Source organism: Mesitornis unicolor, unplaced genomic scaffold, assembly GCF_000695765.1.
Source record: "Mesitornis unicolor isolate BGI_N332 unplaced genomic scaffold, ASM69576v1 scaffold10764, whole genome shotgun sequence".
Classification (NCBI taxonomy): Eukaryota; Metazoa; Chordata; class Aves; order Mesitornithiformes; family Mesitornithidae; genus Mesitornis; species Mesitornis unicolor.
The window spans coordinates 1-20,331 of NW_010182045.1; the positions used below are offsets into that span (position 1 = coordinate 1).

General features: G+C 40.8%; 1 protein-coding gene across 1 annotated transcript; it reads right to left on the reverse strand.

Annotated features, from left to right (window-relative positions):
- Positions 1-8,638: 8,638 nt before the first annotated feature.
- On the reverse strand, positions 8,639-13,083 carry FGG (fibrinogen gamma chain). Its single transcript, XM_010183639.1, has 8 exons — positions 12,906-13,083; positions 12,709-12,802; positions 11,529-11,659; positions 10,744-10,877; positions 10,429-10,613; positions 9,481-9,758; positions 9,185-9,354; positions 8,639-8,809 (listed from the first exon to the last, which is right to left on the reverse strand). Exons 1-8 carry the CDS (start codon positions 13,027-13,029, stop codon positions 8,795-8,797), a joined length of 1,131 nt encoding a protein of 376 aa, XP_010181941.1. The 5' UTR covers positions 13,030-13,083; the 3' UTR covers positions 8,639-8,794.
- Positions 13,084-20,331: the final 7,248 nt, after the last annotated feature.

Below are 20,331 nucleotides of genomic sequence, written 5' to 3' on the forward strand. Positions count from 1 at the left end.
TATATATATATATGTATCTCCCAAAGGGCTCCTGCAAGGAGAAGTTTATTGTCCTGTTTGAGGAAGGATCTCAAAGGCCAACTTATTTAACCAAAATTTTCCTCAGGAAATCTCAGCCTTCCTACAGACTAAAGCTCTTTGCCAAGATTTCATGCAACAGATGTAGCATAGAGATGGGCTGAGATGCAAGGGGCAAGGGAGAGACAAGTTAAGAGTTTATACCCAAAGACACCCAGTCACTCATTACGAGTCTTTTACTGAACATTTTGTCATCAGACTTCCTAAAAAGTAACTAGACAAGTGTAAGTTATATCTAGCTATTTCTTTTCTTTGTCACACATCTTTCTTTCCAGTGCCTTTCTCTTACCAACTCCTGAAGTGGCAATATCAAAATTCTGAAAAGAAATCCTTCTTCTTTTTTTTTTCTAGGAATAACCTTCTTTTATTTCATCTTCCTTTCCCAGACTTACTTTCTCTTCTGACTCTGCACCCTGCAAACTTCTCTTCTCCTTCTTTCTTTCTCCTATTTTTGATTCTTTCCTTCTTTCCCGCAGAAGATCCCTCCAGAGTGCCCTGACGTGGAGCGTTACCTGTCCTCCCCCAGACCTAAAGCCCAGTACCCATCATAGAGGCCTGGATGAGGTCCCTGAGCATCCTACGGATGCCTCCAGAGCTCGTTGCTCACCCAGTCTTCATCCGCACAGATGGGCCAGTTCTTCTCATAGTGGCAGGTGGACTGGGACATGTGCTCCCCAGTCCTGGGGCCGCGCAGTCCTGCACCCTCCTTTTCAAAGGTCGTCTCCCCATCTTGTGCCTGCCAGCACAAAAAAATGGGAAAAAGCAAAAGCGAGGTTAATGAAACAGTGAGAGTAGAAATGGAACGCTCTCGTAATGTAATTAATGTAATTAAAATTAATGCTGCCATGTATATGTATAATGCTGGTGATGCTTGGGATGTATTATGATAACGTCAGTCCGCAGAAATCTTGTGTTCTGTGAGTAAATAGAAAATTTACCTGAAATTAGATTGAAACTGATTAAGTTAAAACAAATACTTTAAAAATCCTACGTTCTACTTCCATTTGCTGCAATATTCCTAAATTTCTATTTTCATTCTACTACCTTCAACACAGAACTAGCTTAAAGATATGTATGAAGAGAATTTTCCCATTAGTGTTTCTGTTTTTAATCACAGTTGCTAAATGTAAGCTTGTAGCACTATTTTGCCTGGCATAAAGAGCAAGAAAGTTAATAACATTGTAATAAACATAATCCTGTCAGTGATGGATGGATTCCACTGTGAAAAATGGAAAGAAGATTAATAAATATACTGAGATTTTCTTCAAACATAAGAAGGAAAAGGGCATATATACAAGCTAATCCTAAGCTGAAACACTGAGAGGATTCCTACTGTGTTATTGCTCTGTAAAGGACTGAAAAATAATTCTTTTTCAGAAAATAAAGCTCTTTTTTAGGACTTGATGTGTAATTAGATCTGACTGGAGTCCTCTTTACACCTTATGTTCTTTTCAAGCAGCATGGTTAATGCTTCAAAAGATTAAATTATTATGATGATTAATTATTAAGATTAATGATTTATTTTGAGGCAGAGAAAGGTTTCCTAATTCTAGCCTCCAGGGCCAGAACCTCAGCCCTGGGGAACTGGAATGTTATCATTAAAACCAGTCAGTTTAATTCATCCTGAGGATCTGGCCCAAGTGCCTCTTGACTGTAAGAAATAAAAACTTAACTTTTAGGTGGTCTGTACCCTTTCAGCACTGACAGCTCCAATAAAACTGCTTCTGTTTTGTCACATCTGTTTCCTATAATTTCTGTCATTTGTTAAAACGTGCACATTCTTCAAAAAACAGTCACAAAGCAAAACATAAAGACTCTAACATAAGTTTATGGCCTAAGAACTCAATGAGAAAAGAGCAAAGCTGTGTTAGCATAGTTGAAAATGAAGTCTATCTCTCATTATCTAAAAATTGATTCTTACTTAGCTCTAGTTTAACCTGATGTTGCTGCCACAGGAATCCTTAGTTTTTAAAGTGTATTTTATAATAAAGGTGTTGTGTGTAGATGGAAAACCCTGCTGAGGTACCGTCCAAAGGAGAGTAGAACTCACCCTAATAAAAGTGAAATTTCTGACTGGCTGGAGCAACTGGCATCCAGTGAGTTAGGTTTAAGACTTACAGCATCACGTATGAGTCTATGAATTCATGTTAATGTATCTGCTTTGCTGCTTCTGAAGCCAAAAAACTGATACCAAAACAGAATTAAGCAAAACTAGAGAGCTGGATAGGCAAGAGCTGCTGATGGAACTCCAGCAGTGAAGTGGTTACCGTAAGCTTGTGCATATGAGCGTGCACTGAATTTTATGAGCATGTATCTATCTAATGAAGGAACATTAAATAAAAGCTCACTCTTCAAGACAGAAAGATATGGAAAGAATCAAGTAAGCAAACTCATACCCAGGCTACGTTGAGGCACAGCAACACACAGAGAATCCTTGTTGATATCATCTTCAGGAGAGGAGCAAACAGGACTCTGACTGAAAGGATGCTCTCCACCGCTTTTTGAGGGCAATTTAAACCTTAATGCAAAGCTGAGATTAATCATTATGCTCCCTTCTGTTTGGAGACAAAACAGGCCAAATTCTCTTCCCCTCAGGTGATTACCTAAGGCCTATTGCACAAGTTTCCGATGCTATTTGTTCCAGATAAGTTTGTACAATACCAATATGCAGGCAACACTATGTATTCCAGGAAAAAAAATCTGTCTAAAGCTTAGTTTCTCGTAACTGGATGTTCAGTGAAGGTGTATGCAGGACCTAGTGTGCTCCAGCAATACTCATGTGCTGGAAGACACACACTCTGTGCGATGAGCATTTAGCTCCCACATTCAAAAGAGCTGATATTTGGACAAAGAAGTCATTGGTTTGCCCTTTCTGTGTGACTCTGTTCAAAGCTGGTAAACCCACTGGCCTTTCCAAAGCAAGTACTGGTCTAAGAAAGGCCGATACAGTCTGTGGCAGTGTGGTCATCAACCAAAATTAATTCCTGAGGACCACAGAGTTCCATTTATGTGTATTTTTACAGTGGGACCTTACTGGTGTTTGTATAATGCACGATGTGTTTGACATTATTCTGTCACTTACAAAAATGTTATATTATATTTTGTTATCAAGCAGGATTAGTTTGAAATTAACACATATTTATGAGGAGCACAGTGAAGTGGTACTTGAAGAAGATGTTGAGCATAATTAAATCTTCCTAAGGATTCATGTCTCCTTAAATGTTTGTATAATGGGTATCGTTTGTGTGTGGTAATTGATGATAATGTGCTGCTGCTGTGAGCTCCAAAAAAAAACCTCACTGGGAAGTGCTGCACGTGGCTGTCAGCACTTGAGAGATGCTGTCCATCTCAAAAGTTGCCACCACAGTCAGCAGGAATGAACAAGAAAACCTTGACTTGAGCAAATGTGGGCCTAAGCAGTTGAAAGGACAAAATCTTGGCTTTTTAAAACCACATGACATTCACGAAGCTATCCATCATCTACAAGTTTCAGCTTCTTACCATATTCTGCTTTAGAGGGACATGTTTAAGCTTGACTCTGGCATTGTACAATATGTACAAGATGTATATATTTAATTCACAGTAGCTGCTGTAGCTTTGGATCCATTCCAGCAGCCTCTCAGGTTTTTTCTTATCCTTCTTTCCTCTGCTTTTCTCTTGTTTTCCACCTTTGGGAGGTTTCAACTCTCTCCATGTAAAGTACACTGCACCTGAACTGGACCCCATTTGTGGCCTTGCACTTCAAGCTTCTCTTGCCTAGGAAAACCTGCTTAAACTTAACAAAACTTATACCCATCTCACCGATAGTGAGTTGTATCATCAGGTAGCAGAAAACAGAAGAGCTTGATAAAATCGTGCTACATTGAGTTATGCCACCGATTAACATCTACACTATCAGGATCTGGTTTGCCATGGCAAAGGATTTGCATTAAATGTAAGGCTTGATCTTATCTGTGCCCAGCCCTGAAAAAAATACGTTTTGTCTGTTTTGATTCCCTGCAGCATGCTTTGTAAAGTCTTTGTAAAGTCGTCTGTTGAACCCTGTGCAGTGCCAGTAATACCATGATGCAACAAACCTCTTCTGATTTCAGAAGACAGCCCCACTAACTTCAGCAACGAATGTCCAAACAGACCTCATGTTACCTTTGCTCAGTCTGAAGATCGGCCAGCCATGGCTGTGTTGTTTGGTTGATAAATGTCTGTATGGCAGCTACTGAACTCAAAGAAAATCATAAATATACTCACATACCAAAATCCTCATCTGCTGACTTCAGCAAGGGGCATGATTGGTGATGCTTCCCCACTCCAAGTTCTACACAGTTTTGTTCACAGAATCACAGAATCGCAGAATCTTAGGAGTTGGAAAGGACCTCGAAAGCTCATCCGGTCCAACCCCCCTGCAAGAGCAGGATCACCTAGACTAGGCTGCACATGAACGTGTCCAGGTGGGTTTTGAATGTCTCCAGAGAAGGAGACCCACAACCTCTCTGGGCAGCCTGGTCCAGTGCTCTGTAACCCTCACAGTAAAGAAGTTTTTCCTCATGTTCAGGTTGAACCTCCTATGCTCCAGCTTGCTCCCATTGCCCCTTGTCCTGTCATTGGCTGTCACTGAGAAGAGTCTGGCTCCTTCCTCCTGACACTCGCCCTTTACAAATTTGTAAACATGAATGAAGTCACCCCTCAGTCTCTTTTCCAAGCTGAAGAGACCCAACTCCCTCAGCTGCTCCTCATAAGGGAGATGCTCCACTCCCTCCATCATCTTTGTGGCTCTGCACTGGACTCTTTCAAGCAATTCCCAGGGGAATGAGGGGCCCAGAATTGAACACAATATTGTTCACTATGTTGCAGCAGTTCTCTGAAAGAAATATACAAATCTCAACAACAAAATGCTCTAAAAAGGAAAAGACCACAATGAGAGGAAGTCTTGCAGGATGAGGATTCATTATTTTCCAGAACAGAGTAAAATGAGCTTCATCCAAAATCTACTGGGGTCCATGACGTCCAACAAGCTCTAATTTAGCCTCTAAGATTGACACAAAACTCTACTCAAAGATCACAACCTTAGGTTGTTAGAAGTGCACACACAACCTTCACATGCTCTCCTTGGTCTTACGCTCATGTGCTTTGTGTCACTGCAGCATCAAGTGTGATGTTTCTGTCACCAAATCCCTTCCTCCCTTACATTGAGCATGGATGGTGCTCTGCATGGATGGTGTTCTGTACAGAGCCGTATTTCTTTTCATTGCATGATGATGCTCTGTGGACTTTTTAAAGCTTCAAGGGTTTTTCTATGATGCTCCTCTCTCAGCTGCTCCAGTGCTTTACAAACATTGATTCCCTGAGGAACAACTTTGCCCTTTTCCCAGCTGCAGAATCCACATGAGAAGGTTAAGTCAAAAAGTAGCTATCCATTTTTGGGATCTGTTTTGATAGAACACATCATAGGTGCAGATCCCTCTGATGCCTCAGAAGGAGCATCCAGCAGCCAGCTCTGAGAAGCCTGAGCATCTTAAACCTGGTCCCACAGGAATGGAGTGATGAGGGCAAAAGCAGCACCGAATTCTGCAGGGTATTAGCTGTAAAAAACTACTGTGCCCCACTTGCTTTTGCTAGATGCTTTACAACCTATGCACCAACTAAAGCATCCTTCATAATTCAGATATGATGTGACACGGCTTGGCTTTTCCCAGTTTGTAAGAGCTTGATTTTGTGATCTTCAATAATCTCTGAACATTATTTTTGTAATTTTAATAGGTGTTAAAAATCAAGAGTGGTCAGAGCACATCAAGCATAATTATTTCTGTCTTCTCAACCACGCTGATAGAGGATGTGACAATTTTCTAGGTGGTGTCCCAGATACCAGCTACCAGTGGCAGTGGCATGTGCCAGTCCTCTGACCCTGATGGAGAGCGCAGCGCTCTGGTGGCCTTCACAGAAAGCTTAAGCTCTGGTCCAAGTAAAACTCAGCCACCAAGGCTAGAAGGACTGGAAAAAACCAGTAACAAACATCAGGTAAGTTAAGAGGGGTTTCCTGCTTCCTGCGAAGGGGGTTGCTTGGTGAAGCTGGAGTGAAGGAGGAGCCTCTCAGGCTTTCCAGTTGAGGGCTGAATCCGGGCCTGACCTTCAGCCTGTATCTTTGCTTTCCTGTTGCAATCATCCAGCCACTTCTGCCCATGTTTGTTTGACAGGCTAAGGGCCAAGAGCTAGATAAACTTTGGATTTAACTTTAATTGGTGATCAAAGGACAGAAGTGCGGTTTGCTACTTCAAGCGGCCCTGCTCTTGGCAGGTTGCCTTGGCAACAGTGGGACACTCTGGGGTTTAATCCTGCGTTGTGTGCCCTAGATGTGAGCTGGCTCTTGTTTGTGCTGTGCAGCACTGCCCCCATCTCCTGTCCTACCACCAGTCCCCACCATCAGTTTCCAAGCAGTGCCTTCTCCTCCTCTTTTCTGCTGGTTCCTCTCCCTCCTTTGGATACCTCTGCTTAGACCTTGTTTTCCTTCAGCCCCAGCTCTCAGCTCTGGTTTCTCTTCACAGGCTCCTCAGATGTCTTAACTCTTTTGAATTCATTACCAGCCAGTCCCAGCATCTGGTCCCACATTCTCCCTAAGCAATGTCCCATTGACTAAGGGACCCAGCAAGTCTTCCAGTCCATCCACCTTATTTGCCTCTTTTACCTCTATCCCTTCCTCACCCATTTACTTTATTTTTGCTTTGGAGTGAGCATGCAGAAGAGGAAATATTTCTGTTCCTGATCCCTCCATTTTGTGCTATAGTGGTCTTTGGAAGAGTGACTGCAAGCACAAGTTATGAAAGAAATACTAACTCATTATAGCCACCGAATCCTATAATGAACTTCCATAAGCTCAGAAGGGCACAAGCTTCCCTAAATACCAATGACTTTCACTATAGGCTGTGGTCTGAGGGTCATGTATGATAAAGACTTATTTAGAAAGGAGAAATACGACCTCTCAGTATACGAAGTAGGGGCATTAAGTCAAACTGCAGTGTATTTGCTTGTGAAAAATAATACTGAGTAATATTAACTCTTTTAGAGTAAGAAGGAAAATGAGATCTTTCTAGGCCCTTTCTGGTAGCGGGTTGGAAACAGTAGAAAGGAGCTCCAAAAGGCATGAGGCTTGCCAGTCTTCTTTTCGTGACCGGAGAATATAACTGCAAACTGGGATCCTCCAGACTCCCTGATGAACTCTGGTACAGGACTCCTTTGAAAGATCAGGCTTCTTGGATTTGGTAGCTCTGACCCTCCTGACCACTGGAGCAGATGGTCCTCTCCAAAGAGGTCAAAATGGCCTGTGAAAACTTATGACATCCATCAACAAATCAACTGGAAGAACAAGCCAATCTTAGTTCTGGTGAGCAACCCATAACGTGCCAGCTCACACCAGTGAAATGTGTGGAGTTACAGCAGGTTGTCATCAGACAAATCATTGTGGCCAAAAGCTAAATGCTTTTCTTTTTTTGAGGTGGCAAGAACTGCCTTTAGGATGTGTCTTATTAGTGTAATGCCTACCTGCCTTTAAAATAAAGCATTTGAATGTGCTGTTCAGAAATACCAGATGAGTTTCTGGCCTCTTGCTAGTAGCTAAAAATAAAGACCAGGATGCACTTCATATTTCACTTAATATTTCAACTTGAAATATATATAGATATATTGTAGATATAGATAGAGAGAGACACAGAGATAGATAGATATATAGATATATAGATGTATTCTAGCTTTCTGAATGTGTTTTTGTTAAGCAATTTATCCATAAACCTAATTTGATTTGCTAATGCACCCCTCAAATGCACTCATCAAATATTCTGAGTGAGTGCCTTTTGACAGCATTGCAAACTCTTTGATGTTCCTAACCTGTACTGTGAGTCATGTGGAAAATTATTACTAGATCTAGAAAAAGATAATGCAAGTAAAATACAATAAGTTTCTACTGCAAAATTTAACACTTTTTTGGTTGGGTAAAGGCACCAGATATGTTAGATTAATTTTTTTAAGTATTTATGAATAAAAAGGGGGTGTTTGAGAATAATGGTTGCACAGTGTAATACTATGTGCTATATAGCAAATGAAACTTTTATTCTGAGTAATATTTGAGAAACTTGTTAATATGTACACTCTGGAGTAAAATATCTGTTCTTGGTCATTGATAGTACACTTCCTAAAACATCCTGATTGAAAACGTATTTGTTATTTTGTGGTAAGCTCAGTTTAGTAGCCTTCAGCAGTAAACTAAGCCTCTTTCGAGTTGCTATGTACTTTGATCTATGTCATCAATCAGTTTCATCAGAAAACAAAACGAAAGCTTATGGAAACAAGCCACATTTTGTAGAGAAGTAGCTCCAACACACGCTTCTAAACTAACAGCAGAAACTACTGAAAAAAAAATGCCTAAATCAAAGATGTTTGATCCGAGGAACTTTCCAACCATCATAAAGTTTACTTTGTTTTGTTTGGCCAACAGTAGAGCACAGGTAACAAGTTCAGGTTTTTTTTGTAATAATCAAAAATTTATTGAGAATTTGTACAGAAAAAAACAACCATGTACAGAGGTAAGCACTGCTCAGGGAAAAGGCTTGGGCATTTTACAGTCAACGGTGTTTCATAGTCAAAACTGAACTATGTGATGTTAGGTAGTTCAGTGTTTAAGAGAGAAAAGATTTTTTTTCCCCTGTTCAGAGCAGTCTGTGAAATTTTGCCTTTACGAGTCTCCAACCTGCAACAGAAGAAAAAAAAGAGAGCATTTTAATGTTCTTCTAAAGAAAGAAGTGCATAAGGCTATGATGACATGTTGATATTGTTCATACATTGTTGTACTAGTTGGAAATTAAAAATGTAGCATTTAAAACACACGAAGGCAAGGGATTATTTCTGATCACAAGACTATCCATTCATCTATCTGTTAAAAGAAACAGTAATGTGGAAGGTATAGTAACATCAAAGTATAAATATTTCTGTGACAAAACAGCAAACAAAGCCAACTTCTCTAAGATGCAGTGGGCTTAACACTTCAGCTGTCCAAGCTCAGTGTTTGAAATGATCATTATGCCCTGTTGTCATTTCAGCTATCTCCTTGGCCCTGCGGTCGAACCTGTTTGACGTTGCCTAAGTTGTGCTGCTGTCCATCCACTGACAGTCTGTTGAATGGGATGATTTTCATTGTAGTTTTCTTCATGGAGTACCACCGGTCACGCCAGGTTGCCCAGATAATGCCGTTGTCATAGCCAGCTGGACCAGCATCTTTCGATGTGTACACACCACCTAAAAAATATCAGATGGAGCAAAAGAGTTAGTTGCTTTCTAAAGCAGTAAATGTGTCCATACATTTTTCTGGTACTAACAGCTCCATGGCATCCCTAGGTTACAGCTATTTAGAAGATACTTTACCTATATAATATTTGCCATTGAGGTGGCCAGCATGGCATCTATTCATCCACCATCCAGATCCATCTTGCTCAGCACAGTTGCCAGCATATCTATCGTTGTCGTTATCATAGGTACTGAACTGCATGCCATTATGCGAGGTAAGGGATTTGTCACTTGCATCATCTCCAAAATCATAGCCATCAAAGGCATCCCCAGCTTCACCACCAATAAAATAGGCATAAGTCAGTCGATACTTGTCTTGTTCACTTCCCACTTTGAACACAGCGTAGTCCGCAGTGCTGTTAACAGAGGACAACAGTGAACATGAGCATGCTGCACTCCCAATGCATGCACAAATGAAAATGACATAGGTGTTAGCACTGCAGAAAAGGCATTTATGGCATCTTAGCATTTGACAAGGAATTGGTTTTGCGTGATTGTGCCTCAGTTCAATGACACATCCAACCAGCTTTTGTGCTCCAGATGTGTTTTCTGACTACTAGTCTTCAGTGCTGTATGAAGGAGCTACATTACATAAACACACATTTATATATCTCCCAGGTTCATAATGCTTAGGCTTCCTTAGGTGGTAATCCTTGGTGGTAGGAAAGCGTGGATGTCTCAAGAAATAGCAAGGATAACAAGCCGTCCTGGAGAATAGAGTAGAGAGAATAAAATAGAATAGTTCTGTTGGAAGGGACCTACAATGATCATTTAGTCCGTAAGGTGCATAAGATGTGAAGAAACTTGAAGAGAAGAAACAGATTTCTTCTGCCAAGTAAACTGGGGCTGCCAGCACATGGCCTTCAGACAGGCATGCGTGCCAATGCAGTGTCCCATGCAGTATCTTATGCACATCAGAAGTGAGTCTAAAGGCTCTTCATTTTTACAGAGACCTGTACAGACTGATGCAGCAGTGGGAGCAGTAGGTTTTAAGCTGTCATTTTCAGAAGCATCATGAGCAAGTACCTTTTTTTGCCATTCCAGTCCTCCAGTTCTATTCGTAAGGTGTATGGCAGAGTGGACTGCGTAGATATTAAATGAATCTTTTCATTGCCCAGCCAGAACTCAGTGGTGTCGTCTGGAGACAGATGTCCAAATCCCTCCTTGTACTGAACCCAGCTTCTCTTGAAGTTCTCACTCCCATCCAGTCTCTGAGAAAAACAAACCAACAAAAAAACCCAACAAAAATCTCAGTCAAAAAGTTCTGTATCTTATGTAGGCAAATAGAAACAGTGCTGATGCAATAAGCTTGCTCATGGTAATAATACGACAGTGGCATACCCTCTGTAAAACTGTCCAGCCGTTGCCATATGAGTCAATCTCACAGTAGACTAGGAACGACTGCTTGGCTTTTTGAGGCTTGATAAAGTAAAGACCACTTTTTCTGGCACCTTTATTTGCAATGTCTTGACAATCTGAAGTAAAGATATTCAAAGGATCGTTATTAATCTAGCTACGGCTCTATCCTCACATTTATCTGATAATGTGACTTGCTTACAATTCATCTAAATGTCATTGTTGCAAAGTTAGCTATTGAGTCCACATACTTTAATGTCATTGCCATAGAAAATCCTACTGAAGGTCACTAGACTTGTGTAAGATGAGGGGGAACTTAGTCTCATATAGTGTTTAAGCAACTTGAATGTAAAATACAGTAATTGCATTAATTTCTACAGCAGCAAAAATGCACTTTCAGAGCTGATGGAATAATTAATTTTTTTTATATGGTGACTCAGTAGAAATGTGATAATGAGTTATCTTCTGCTTGTCCTATGTCCAAGGAAACTCTAGTCATTGTCCCTCGTGATTAGCATACATTTGGGATGATCATATATTGGCCAAAAAGGCCAAAGAAGCAAGCAAGACCTCTGTTCCATCTGAATACCCTGTTTGCAGAGCATCTACCTAGCACTTACATTGATTCAAGCACTGGTTTCATAACTGACAATCTTACATACCTTTGCAGAAATAGCCTATAAGATTAGAGATAAGTCATCACTGTGATGCCAGCTGGTGATACTTAAACCAGAATTAACCCTCCACCATACAAGAAGCATTTTGCGCACCTCTTCCAGTTGTCTCCTGTATTTCAGCCGTGTCTCTGCACGGCTTCTGACAGAGGGACTCAAGGTGGGCAATCTTCTGTTTCAGCTGCGTGATCCTGTTGCTGTTGGTTATATGTGAATCTGTCAACTGTCTGGATGGAGAGATAAAAACATGGCTTGTTGTCACAGCTGTTTCTGAATACGTAACACACTTCCCTGCTCATATGCCTCACCCATGTAGCGTGCTGCTATATACACCCCTGTAAAAGGGGGTGCCTCTATTAGCACTGATATTTAAAGTTGAGGACACTAGCCAAAATAGGAAAGCACATGCTTAACCTTCTGCAAAACTTGGCTTGACTCTAATCAGAAAAACTAGTAATTAATATATTAATATAACTCTATGGAAAGTTTTGCTTTGTTCTCCTGAAGCAAATGATAAATTACTTCTCTGCTGCAAGTGTCAGAATGCCTGAATTGTCTTTGATGTAATATTATAGAACTGGAGATTTTTCTACATTCAGGACAAAAAACATATCCTTATTATGTAGAAAGTTAATGATCATAGAATCATAGGTTGGTTTGGGTTGGAAGGGACCTTAAAGCTCATCCAGTCCAACCCCTGCATGGGCAGCGACCCCTCCCACCAGAGCAGGTTGCTCAATACTGATTGAGCAACCTCAATATATGATCAATATATGATATTTTTCAATTTTATTTCCAATGTCAATTTACAAAAGACTACTACTGAGTTTATAGTTAATTATGATTTTCATCACTGTAACTGAGCTGATTCTCATGGAAATATGCTGCAAAATTAGCCAGAGTGAATGACTGTACAAATACTCCACACACTCTAAATTACAGCACAAACTCATTCTAATAAAATCTCCAAAGGTCATGAAAAAAATTTTAGGAGTTGCTGGCACAGCAAAGGAAACAAATGAAAATTTCACTATGCTTCCTGACATTCTTATCTTGCACTCCTTGTGTGGTTAATTAATGGCTTATGCAGATAAGCAGAGAATGCGATATCAGATCTTCGCCATCCTTTTGTGTCGTGTGGCAGCTACTAATGAGTGTCCACTCCAGCACAAAAAGCCTTGCTGAGGGAGCCTTTGCTGCACTTGGTAAAGTGGTAACAGAACAGAAAGAAAATGATTTGGATTTTCAAGTGGTATAAAAATTGGAAGATACCTACTGTATGGTACTTTCATGAGACAAAATAGTGTTTTCATATCTGATAATTTCTTCAATTATTTTCCTGGACTTTTGAGTAAAGCCATCAATTGAATCTGTAAAACAGACAAAGGCATACAAATATTGCAAGTAGGCAAGTTAAAAACCAACTACATAAATTGCATTTTTTCAGTTGTGTCGTTATTTTTATATTCTCACTTGGTAGCGTCTGCTTCTCGGGAGGATAGAGGGTTTGGATGTGCTGAATCAAATGATCTGTTGTTCCTGTGGAGTTATTAATTTGCCACAAAATTCTCTCCATTTCCTGCAGCTCATTATCCATAGTGAGGTGGTATTTATTAAAGAAGTCTGCAATGCCACATGTTGTTGGGCAGTAGCTACCCTACAGTGGAAAGAACAACAATTAGCATAATTAGGGCACCGCTTATACAAATGATTGTGGATAAAAAAAGGCAGGCATTTGCCCCTTTGTCTGCTGTATTTGAATTTACGGAGGCAGTTTAGTTCCACACTGTGTACAAATACACACACAAAGCAAGAAAGTGGTGCACGCTGCTACTTGTAGCATGTTCTGGATATATGCTTTCATCAACAGTGTAGCCTCCCTGATGTTTTTACCTAGCGTATACCTCTATTAATAGATAACAGGTTTAAGCACAGTGCATTTAGTAAGTATTGAAACTAACAATGAAGATCACATAAAGTGACAATGGTAGTTAATAATCAGCATAGGAATTAGCTTTAATTAGTGTTTGAAGGTAATGCTTCAGGTACTTACAAATCGTTCATCCAATATGCAGCAGTTTTCTCTGGTAGCAAGGTACTGAAGAGAAGAAAGAAGACCATTTTCAGTGAATTTTCTCCGACAGCGCTTCCCGCCGCATTTCCTTACACCGTCTCTTCACTTACCGCCACACTGGTAGAAAAGAGCAGGGAGAGGAGAGCCCCCAGGGGCGCCCAACTGTGTAACCTCAGCACCCTCATGTCTGTCCCGCCGGGTGCTGCCGACCTCTGGGTGCAAGTCCTGCTGTCGGCAGCCGAAAATGTTTGACCCAGCACAGGGTGGCGGGGGTTTAAGGACGCCGGTTGGAGCTGGGGGCGGGCAGCGGGAGGTGGCGGGAAGAGGTGGGGTAGGGGTTTGAGGTGGATTCCCAGAATTTGCACATATCTCTCGCTCCTCCCATTTTCAGAAGCTGATTCCCAGTTACTTGCTGGATCCCTGCTCCAGCCAGGAGGTCTCAGGGGAGGCAAGGCATGAAGATGCAAGTGACATGTGTGTCAGAAAACTCACACATGGCTTCGGGATGGGGCTGACAGAAGTTTGACTCAAATCGTGCAAAGAAAAGTCACTGTAACGATCTGAATTATATGTAAAAACTATCAATAGCCTAACAACAAAAACTAAGAATATTTTGTGGTTATGTACCACCTTCCCGCCGCAGATCTCAATGTGCTTTGCAAAACGAATTGACATAAAATCATAGAATCATAGACTGGTTTGGGTTGGAAGGGACCCTAAAGCTCATCCAGTCCAACCCCTGCCATGGGCAGGGACACCTCCCACCAGACCAGGTTGCCCAAAGCCCTGTCCATCACTCCCCACATTCTGCAGATAACAAAACTGAGGCAGAGAAAGGTACAGAGTCACATTGGACGGTGGCATAACTGGAAAAGAAGCTTTCACTCCACAGGCAATGAAAGTGTGAATCTTTCCTCTCCTTCAGCTCATGGGGTCCATTTGAAGGACTTTGGTCGAAGTTTCCTTGCTGGGGAACTCATGTTGTCAGTATCTGCCTTATTTAACACACCTATGAGACTGGTGCCAGGCTCCCTCTTTCTGCTATGGGCTTTATCCCAGCCAAATTATTTTACATATATGCTTCTGCTTGCTATCTGTATTAATAGCATTAAAAGCTTTCTACTTATGCCCTGCACTCTATAGAAGCTAGATGCTATATTATTACAAAATTAGTTAATTTTAGAATTAAAGCATGAGAATGGCTGTAATGAAATGATTTTAGGGCATAAAGAGAGTTTGATTGTTCTAAATACTTGGCTAGTTGGGTTGGTAAAACAAAAGGATTCTTATGCCAACAAATGGGTTTAGGAATAGGAAAACTGAATTTTCAGTTAGCTGCTTGTGTTACACAAAATTATTTATGAAGGAATCAATATTAAACATTGCTTTAATGATTACCAAGTATCTGTACACCGCATTTATAAGTACTGCCTAGTTGTATTTCTGGTGGCAGCTGCTCGTACTTCTTAGCAGAAGATGCAAATATTTAAACCTCAGGAAATTTTTGTTTGTTTTATTGATTACATGCTCACGATTTAGCCTTGAAAAATTAATTCTTTCATATATTTAATTCATTTTCTTCTATGGTTGCACCTTGCGTGACTTAGAAAGAACTTATTTCTGCTTTCCATTAAGTTGAAAACAACATGTATTCCCAGTGTGGGGAATGGCTATGGAGTATTTTTCCTCCCTTACGTACCCTTTTGCCTTGCTTGGTCCTGGCTGCAAAACAGCTGACCCATTTACCGACAAAATGTGCTCGAAACCCTGTTGTACCCTGCGATGTGTCCAGCATAACTTGACTGTGTTGTTTTTCTGGCCAGTCTTTTCTTTCCAGGAAGTTTATTTGCTGATTCGGTAAAAAATAAGGAACAATTCACGTAGCACAGGCAGAAGGAAGAGTTCTCAAATTCAGTTTACTTTTTTCTTGCAATTTATTTTTTGAGTAGATAGTAAAGGTGAATGATTATTTGTTTAAAAGAGCCCTCTTCAATTCAATTTTGATCAGCATTTTTGTCAAACAGCCACTGGGAAGGCATCCAACACCTTCCAGGTATTCATAGTAAATCTTCCCTCAGAAATACAAATCAGAACAAACATGCTTGTGTTTGTAAATTAGTTCCTGGATATCAGAGCATTCTTATTGCTGCCTTGGAAAAACACCTGTTTATCAAACTTACAACTCATACTTACAGGCCTTAAGAATGCAACTCGAAAAATCAGTCTATACCATTTCAGAAATGCTATAGTGATACACTTTGACATTTCCAATGGGGTCTTGCATTTTTTTTTCAGATGCTCTGGAAGTTAATTTTCTCACGTAAAAATAAACATCAAAAACAAATGTCAAAAACTCCCAAAAATTAAATACTGAAAAAATTACCTACTTTGCTTTGCAATCCATCATCAATATGCATTGCTTTGCTTGTATTACTGGTCAGCTATGGAGATTAGTTGGCAGAATTCCCTTCAGTCGCTCGGATGAAAATTAAGAGAATAAAGACAATTAAGAAGCTCTCTAGTGTTGAAGTTGTGCTGCTGACGTGCTACAAACCCAACCGCTCTACAAACAGAAGCAGAAAAGTGAAAATGAAAAAAAAAAAGGGTTTGTAACTCATCTTTCTCTTTCTCTTTCAATATTCAAAACTTGGGCAAAAGGTAAATGGCGACCTTTTTGCCAATTGGGAAGTCCACTTGGTGCAACAGGCTTCTTCCTCACCCTTCCTGAAGTGAAATGCCTAGGGGGCACCTGAGTCAGCAAAAATCAGTTGCTCTGCATGGAAGAAGCTTTAAGTTCCTTTAATTTACAATACCAGTACAGATACCAACTGTGCTTCTGTTCATATACAGGCTGGAAATGGTTCTGTGTCGGAGGAAAAGTGTGAAATTGATGTCTTTCATGTCAGCTGCGGCTTTCCATTTTGGGAAGAATTCATGGGATATTTTGCTGCATGCACACCATGGATAAAGAAAAGATACTTTCACTTGCTTTAGATTGAATTCTTAAATAATGATGGGATATTATAGTTAAAATCTAAGCAGGGCAACTTCACTGTTGTGTGATTGCTAGAAGTCATTTGGTTCGTGACTCATGTTCTGGTGGCCATATTCCCCGGTGCTTTTTTTACAGAATATAGCAATGTAGAAGACCCTTTGATTTCTGAGGAGAACAACCACATTTTTTAATGCAGCTAATGTGTCTTATCTTGATTTCAAATAGTAATACAAATTTTCAAAAGTATTTTACAATTAAAAAAGCCAAAAATCAAGGCGCCTCATCATTAAAGTACTTCTGAAAACACCTCATGTCCATCAACCAGATGTTTGATAAGTCTGAATGAGCTATTGTATTACTATTTTAAAATCCTATAGTCTTTCTTTTTAGTGGAACAGAGGACAGAGTCAATATAGTTCAGATTACAGATATTATTGCTTTGCCACAGCTGAGGTTTTTCACAGTCCCAGAACAGAAGATGTTATACCTCAACATGCTGAATATCTACTCAACTTACTACAGCCCCCATAAACTGTGTGTTGGGATCAGTTAAACATCATTTTAGAGCTTTTGAGATGTTTGTGTCCTTATACAGGGGTGTTGGATGCAACATGGCAAATTCTCTCCCTTTACTGATTTACAGAGCTCATTTTCAGCTGTTGATTCACTTGGAAAAGGTTGGTTTTCAGACTGTCTGCAAAAAAGAGATTGCAATGTATGCTTTACCTTGAGGGCAAGAGCAGTGAACTCCATCGGTCAAACAGAGATGCACTAATTTGTGGGAATGAGATAAGTAATAAATCCAAATATTTGCTGAATATTTTGTAATTAGCTGAGAGGACAGAGCCTCAATAAACTAAACAGAGCCTACTCCATAAACTAAAATATTTGTCGATATCTGCTGATACTATTGGTTTGGTCAGGAACTTATTTACAGTGACATGAAAGGAAACACAGCAAAAAATGTAATATATTTCACAATAAAACCAATACAACCCTAGCTTGTGAAATACTTTGCTGGTGCTTTTTCAAGCAATCAGAGGAAGCTTGACTGTCAGAAAAATCCTAGAAAAAGAATGGGAAGTGTATTTGCTTTGGAAAAATGCATTGTCTGCCCTGACTTCCAGGATTATCTGAACACTATTAATTCAGGATGATGCCAGTAGAAGAATAAATTTCACGTTTCCTTTACACATCATCTGTGCTTCATGCGGATGCACAAATCTGTTTGCGGGGAGGGAAGCGCAGGCTTACATTTTAAACATCAATAGCATTAGCATAATACAAGTAAATGTAAGTATTTAGGGTGACTGAAGGTGCAGGCCTACATTTTAAACAACAATAGCACCAGCATAATCAAAGTAAATGTAAGTATTTAGGGTGACTGAAGGAGGCAGTGAATCTCAGACTGACCTACATTTGAACCATGAACGGGGAAAAAATTCTTTAAGTTTTTTTTAACTCTGTAACATTTTTCTTTCTCCAGCATAAAAATTAGAGCAGAAGATTTTTTTTTCCCCCCTTCCTTCTCACAATCTATGAGAGGAATTGAAAATCAGGCTTACTCTTAGAAGTTGTACATTAAGCAGTGGAGCCAATGGATGTGGACTCCTACGACGTGACAGAGTTATGGTGTCTGTTATTGCTGACCTGTATCCCCTATAGAAGCCACAGATAACACCAAGTATTCTACTCACACCTTCGGGTATGAATTTCACATAGGCTTGTTACTGACTGTAGCTTCTTCTGAGCTCCAATGACAACCACACAGTGCCACCTGATGTCCTCAAAGAGCAATAAGCTGTTTCAAAAAAGCCATTAAATCACATAAAGGCCAAAATCTCAAAATTAAGAGTAGATCATCACAGAACATTGCTTCCCAAGCCTACCTGGAAAAGAGCCTCTAAATAACTTGCCTCTGTTTTCATCGAAACAATCCTAACCTTGTGTATAAAACGATAGACTCTGAGCTCATCATTGCTGCTCATGATGGAACCACAATGATGACAATGAAAACTGATAGTCTTTAAGAAAATCATCCATCTAATCAAATGGAGGGCATACAGGGAGTGTACTCTCCTCAATAAAATGGATTATTTTGTTGGAGCCTCAGCAAGTTTATTAAATAGCCTTCTTGGCAGGTTGACTAATAGATGTGCCTGAGTATTTTATACACATCAGATATGAATTCTCTCACATGCATGTAAACATCCATCTGCAAACTTGCTAAAATTGTATTTAAGGCTCCATAAGGGCCTTAAAATGGTTTCTGCCAAAGCCCTTCACAGAAGCATGGGCATTTGCTGTCAAAATCCGTGCTATGAATATGTTTGAAAGGAGATAAAATAATAAAGCACCTTCTAGATTCCATTACTCTACATGGGAATATTTATGTCTTAATATAGATAAAATGCATTTGTTCAGCCGAGGCGAAATGCACACATTTGTGTTTTTGCACAGTGCAGAGGGCACAGGGGATGCTGGCAGGAGTAGATGACACTTTTTAGGACCAGGGATGCTTTTTTTTTGCCTGTGAGGCGGGTGCGGACGGTGGTGAAACACAGCCACCTACTGGCGTCTGGTTCACTTTGTTTGAGCAGCCTTTTCTTCTAACGTCCAGAAACCCAGTTTTATGGCCAGCACTGATTTTTTTAGGAGCAGGAAGGGCATTATAGTGGTCAGTAAGTGGTGTAGCCAAGAGAGGTCGTAGATGCCCCATGCCTGGAAACATTCAAGGTCAGGTTGGACAGGGCTCTGAGCAATCTGATCCAGTTGAAGATGTCCCTGCTCACTGCAGAGGGGTTGGACTTGATGACCTTTAAAAAAGGTCCCTTTCAGCCCAAATCATTCTGTGTTTCTGTGATTTTTTTTAATAAATGCATTTTTAACTTAGGGGAGGAGGAAAAGGTTTTGTAAAACTTTTATAACCAGGCTATCTCACACACTTCTGACATTACCACAACCCTCAACGGCATTCCCACTTTTAAGGTTAACTCCCCTTACACCCCATGCTTCAGTAGTGACACGAGTGCCCTTGCCATCCCTGCAGCACCTCAGCGATGCAGCAGCCCCAGACCTCCCTCGTCACTTATCCACGTCCTACATGGGCCAGAATAAAACCAGCATCCACCCAGATGCCCTGTTTAGGCACATCGCAGAGCGCAGCCATCACAGCCGTCCAGCTGACTGGCACTATGTGTTGGCCAAGGTGGACCAGACAGGCTGAGTGGGCACTCCTGGGGTTTATAGAATCACAGAATCGTTAAGGTTGGAAGAGACCTCTAAGATCATCAAGTCCAACCATCAACCCAACACCGCCATGCCCACTAAATCATGTCCTGAAGTGCCAGATCTACACATTTTTTTATACACCTCCAGGGATGGTGACTCCACCACTGTCCTGGGCAGCCCGTTCCGATGTTTGACTGCTCCTTCAGTAAATATTTTTTTTCCTAATATCCAATCTAACCCTCTACTGGCACAACTTGAGGCCGTTTCCTCTTGTCCTATCGCTTGTTACTGGGGAGAAGAGACCGACACCCACTCTCACTACACCCTCCTTTCAGGTGGTTGTAGAGAACGATGAGGTCTCCTCTCAGCCTCCTCTTCTCCAGGCTGAACAACTCCAGTTTCCTCAGTCGCTCCCCATAGGACCTGTGCTTCAGATCCCTCACCAGCTTCGTTATAAACTTACAAACTTTCTCCTGTCCCTTTCCGCAATCACTTCCACAGTCCCTCAGCGGCTCCCAACCAATCTGTCCGGGTTGGGGCGGGCAGAGGCGGGCAGCGGGCGGGTCCGGGCCTCAGCCAGGGGTGGTGCCCATGAGCCC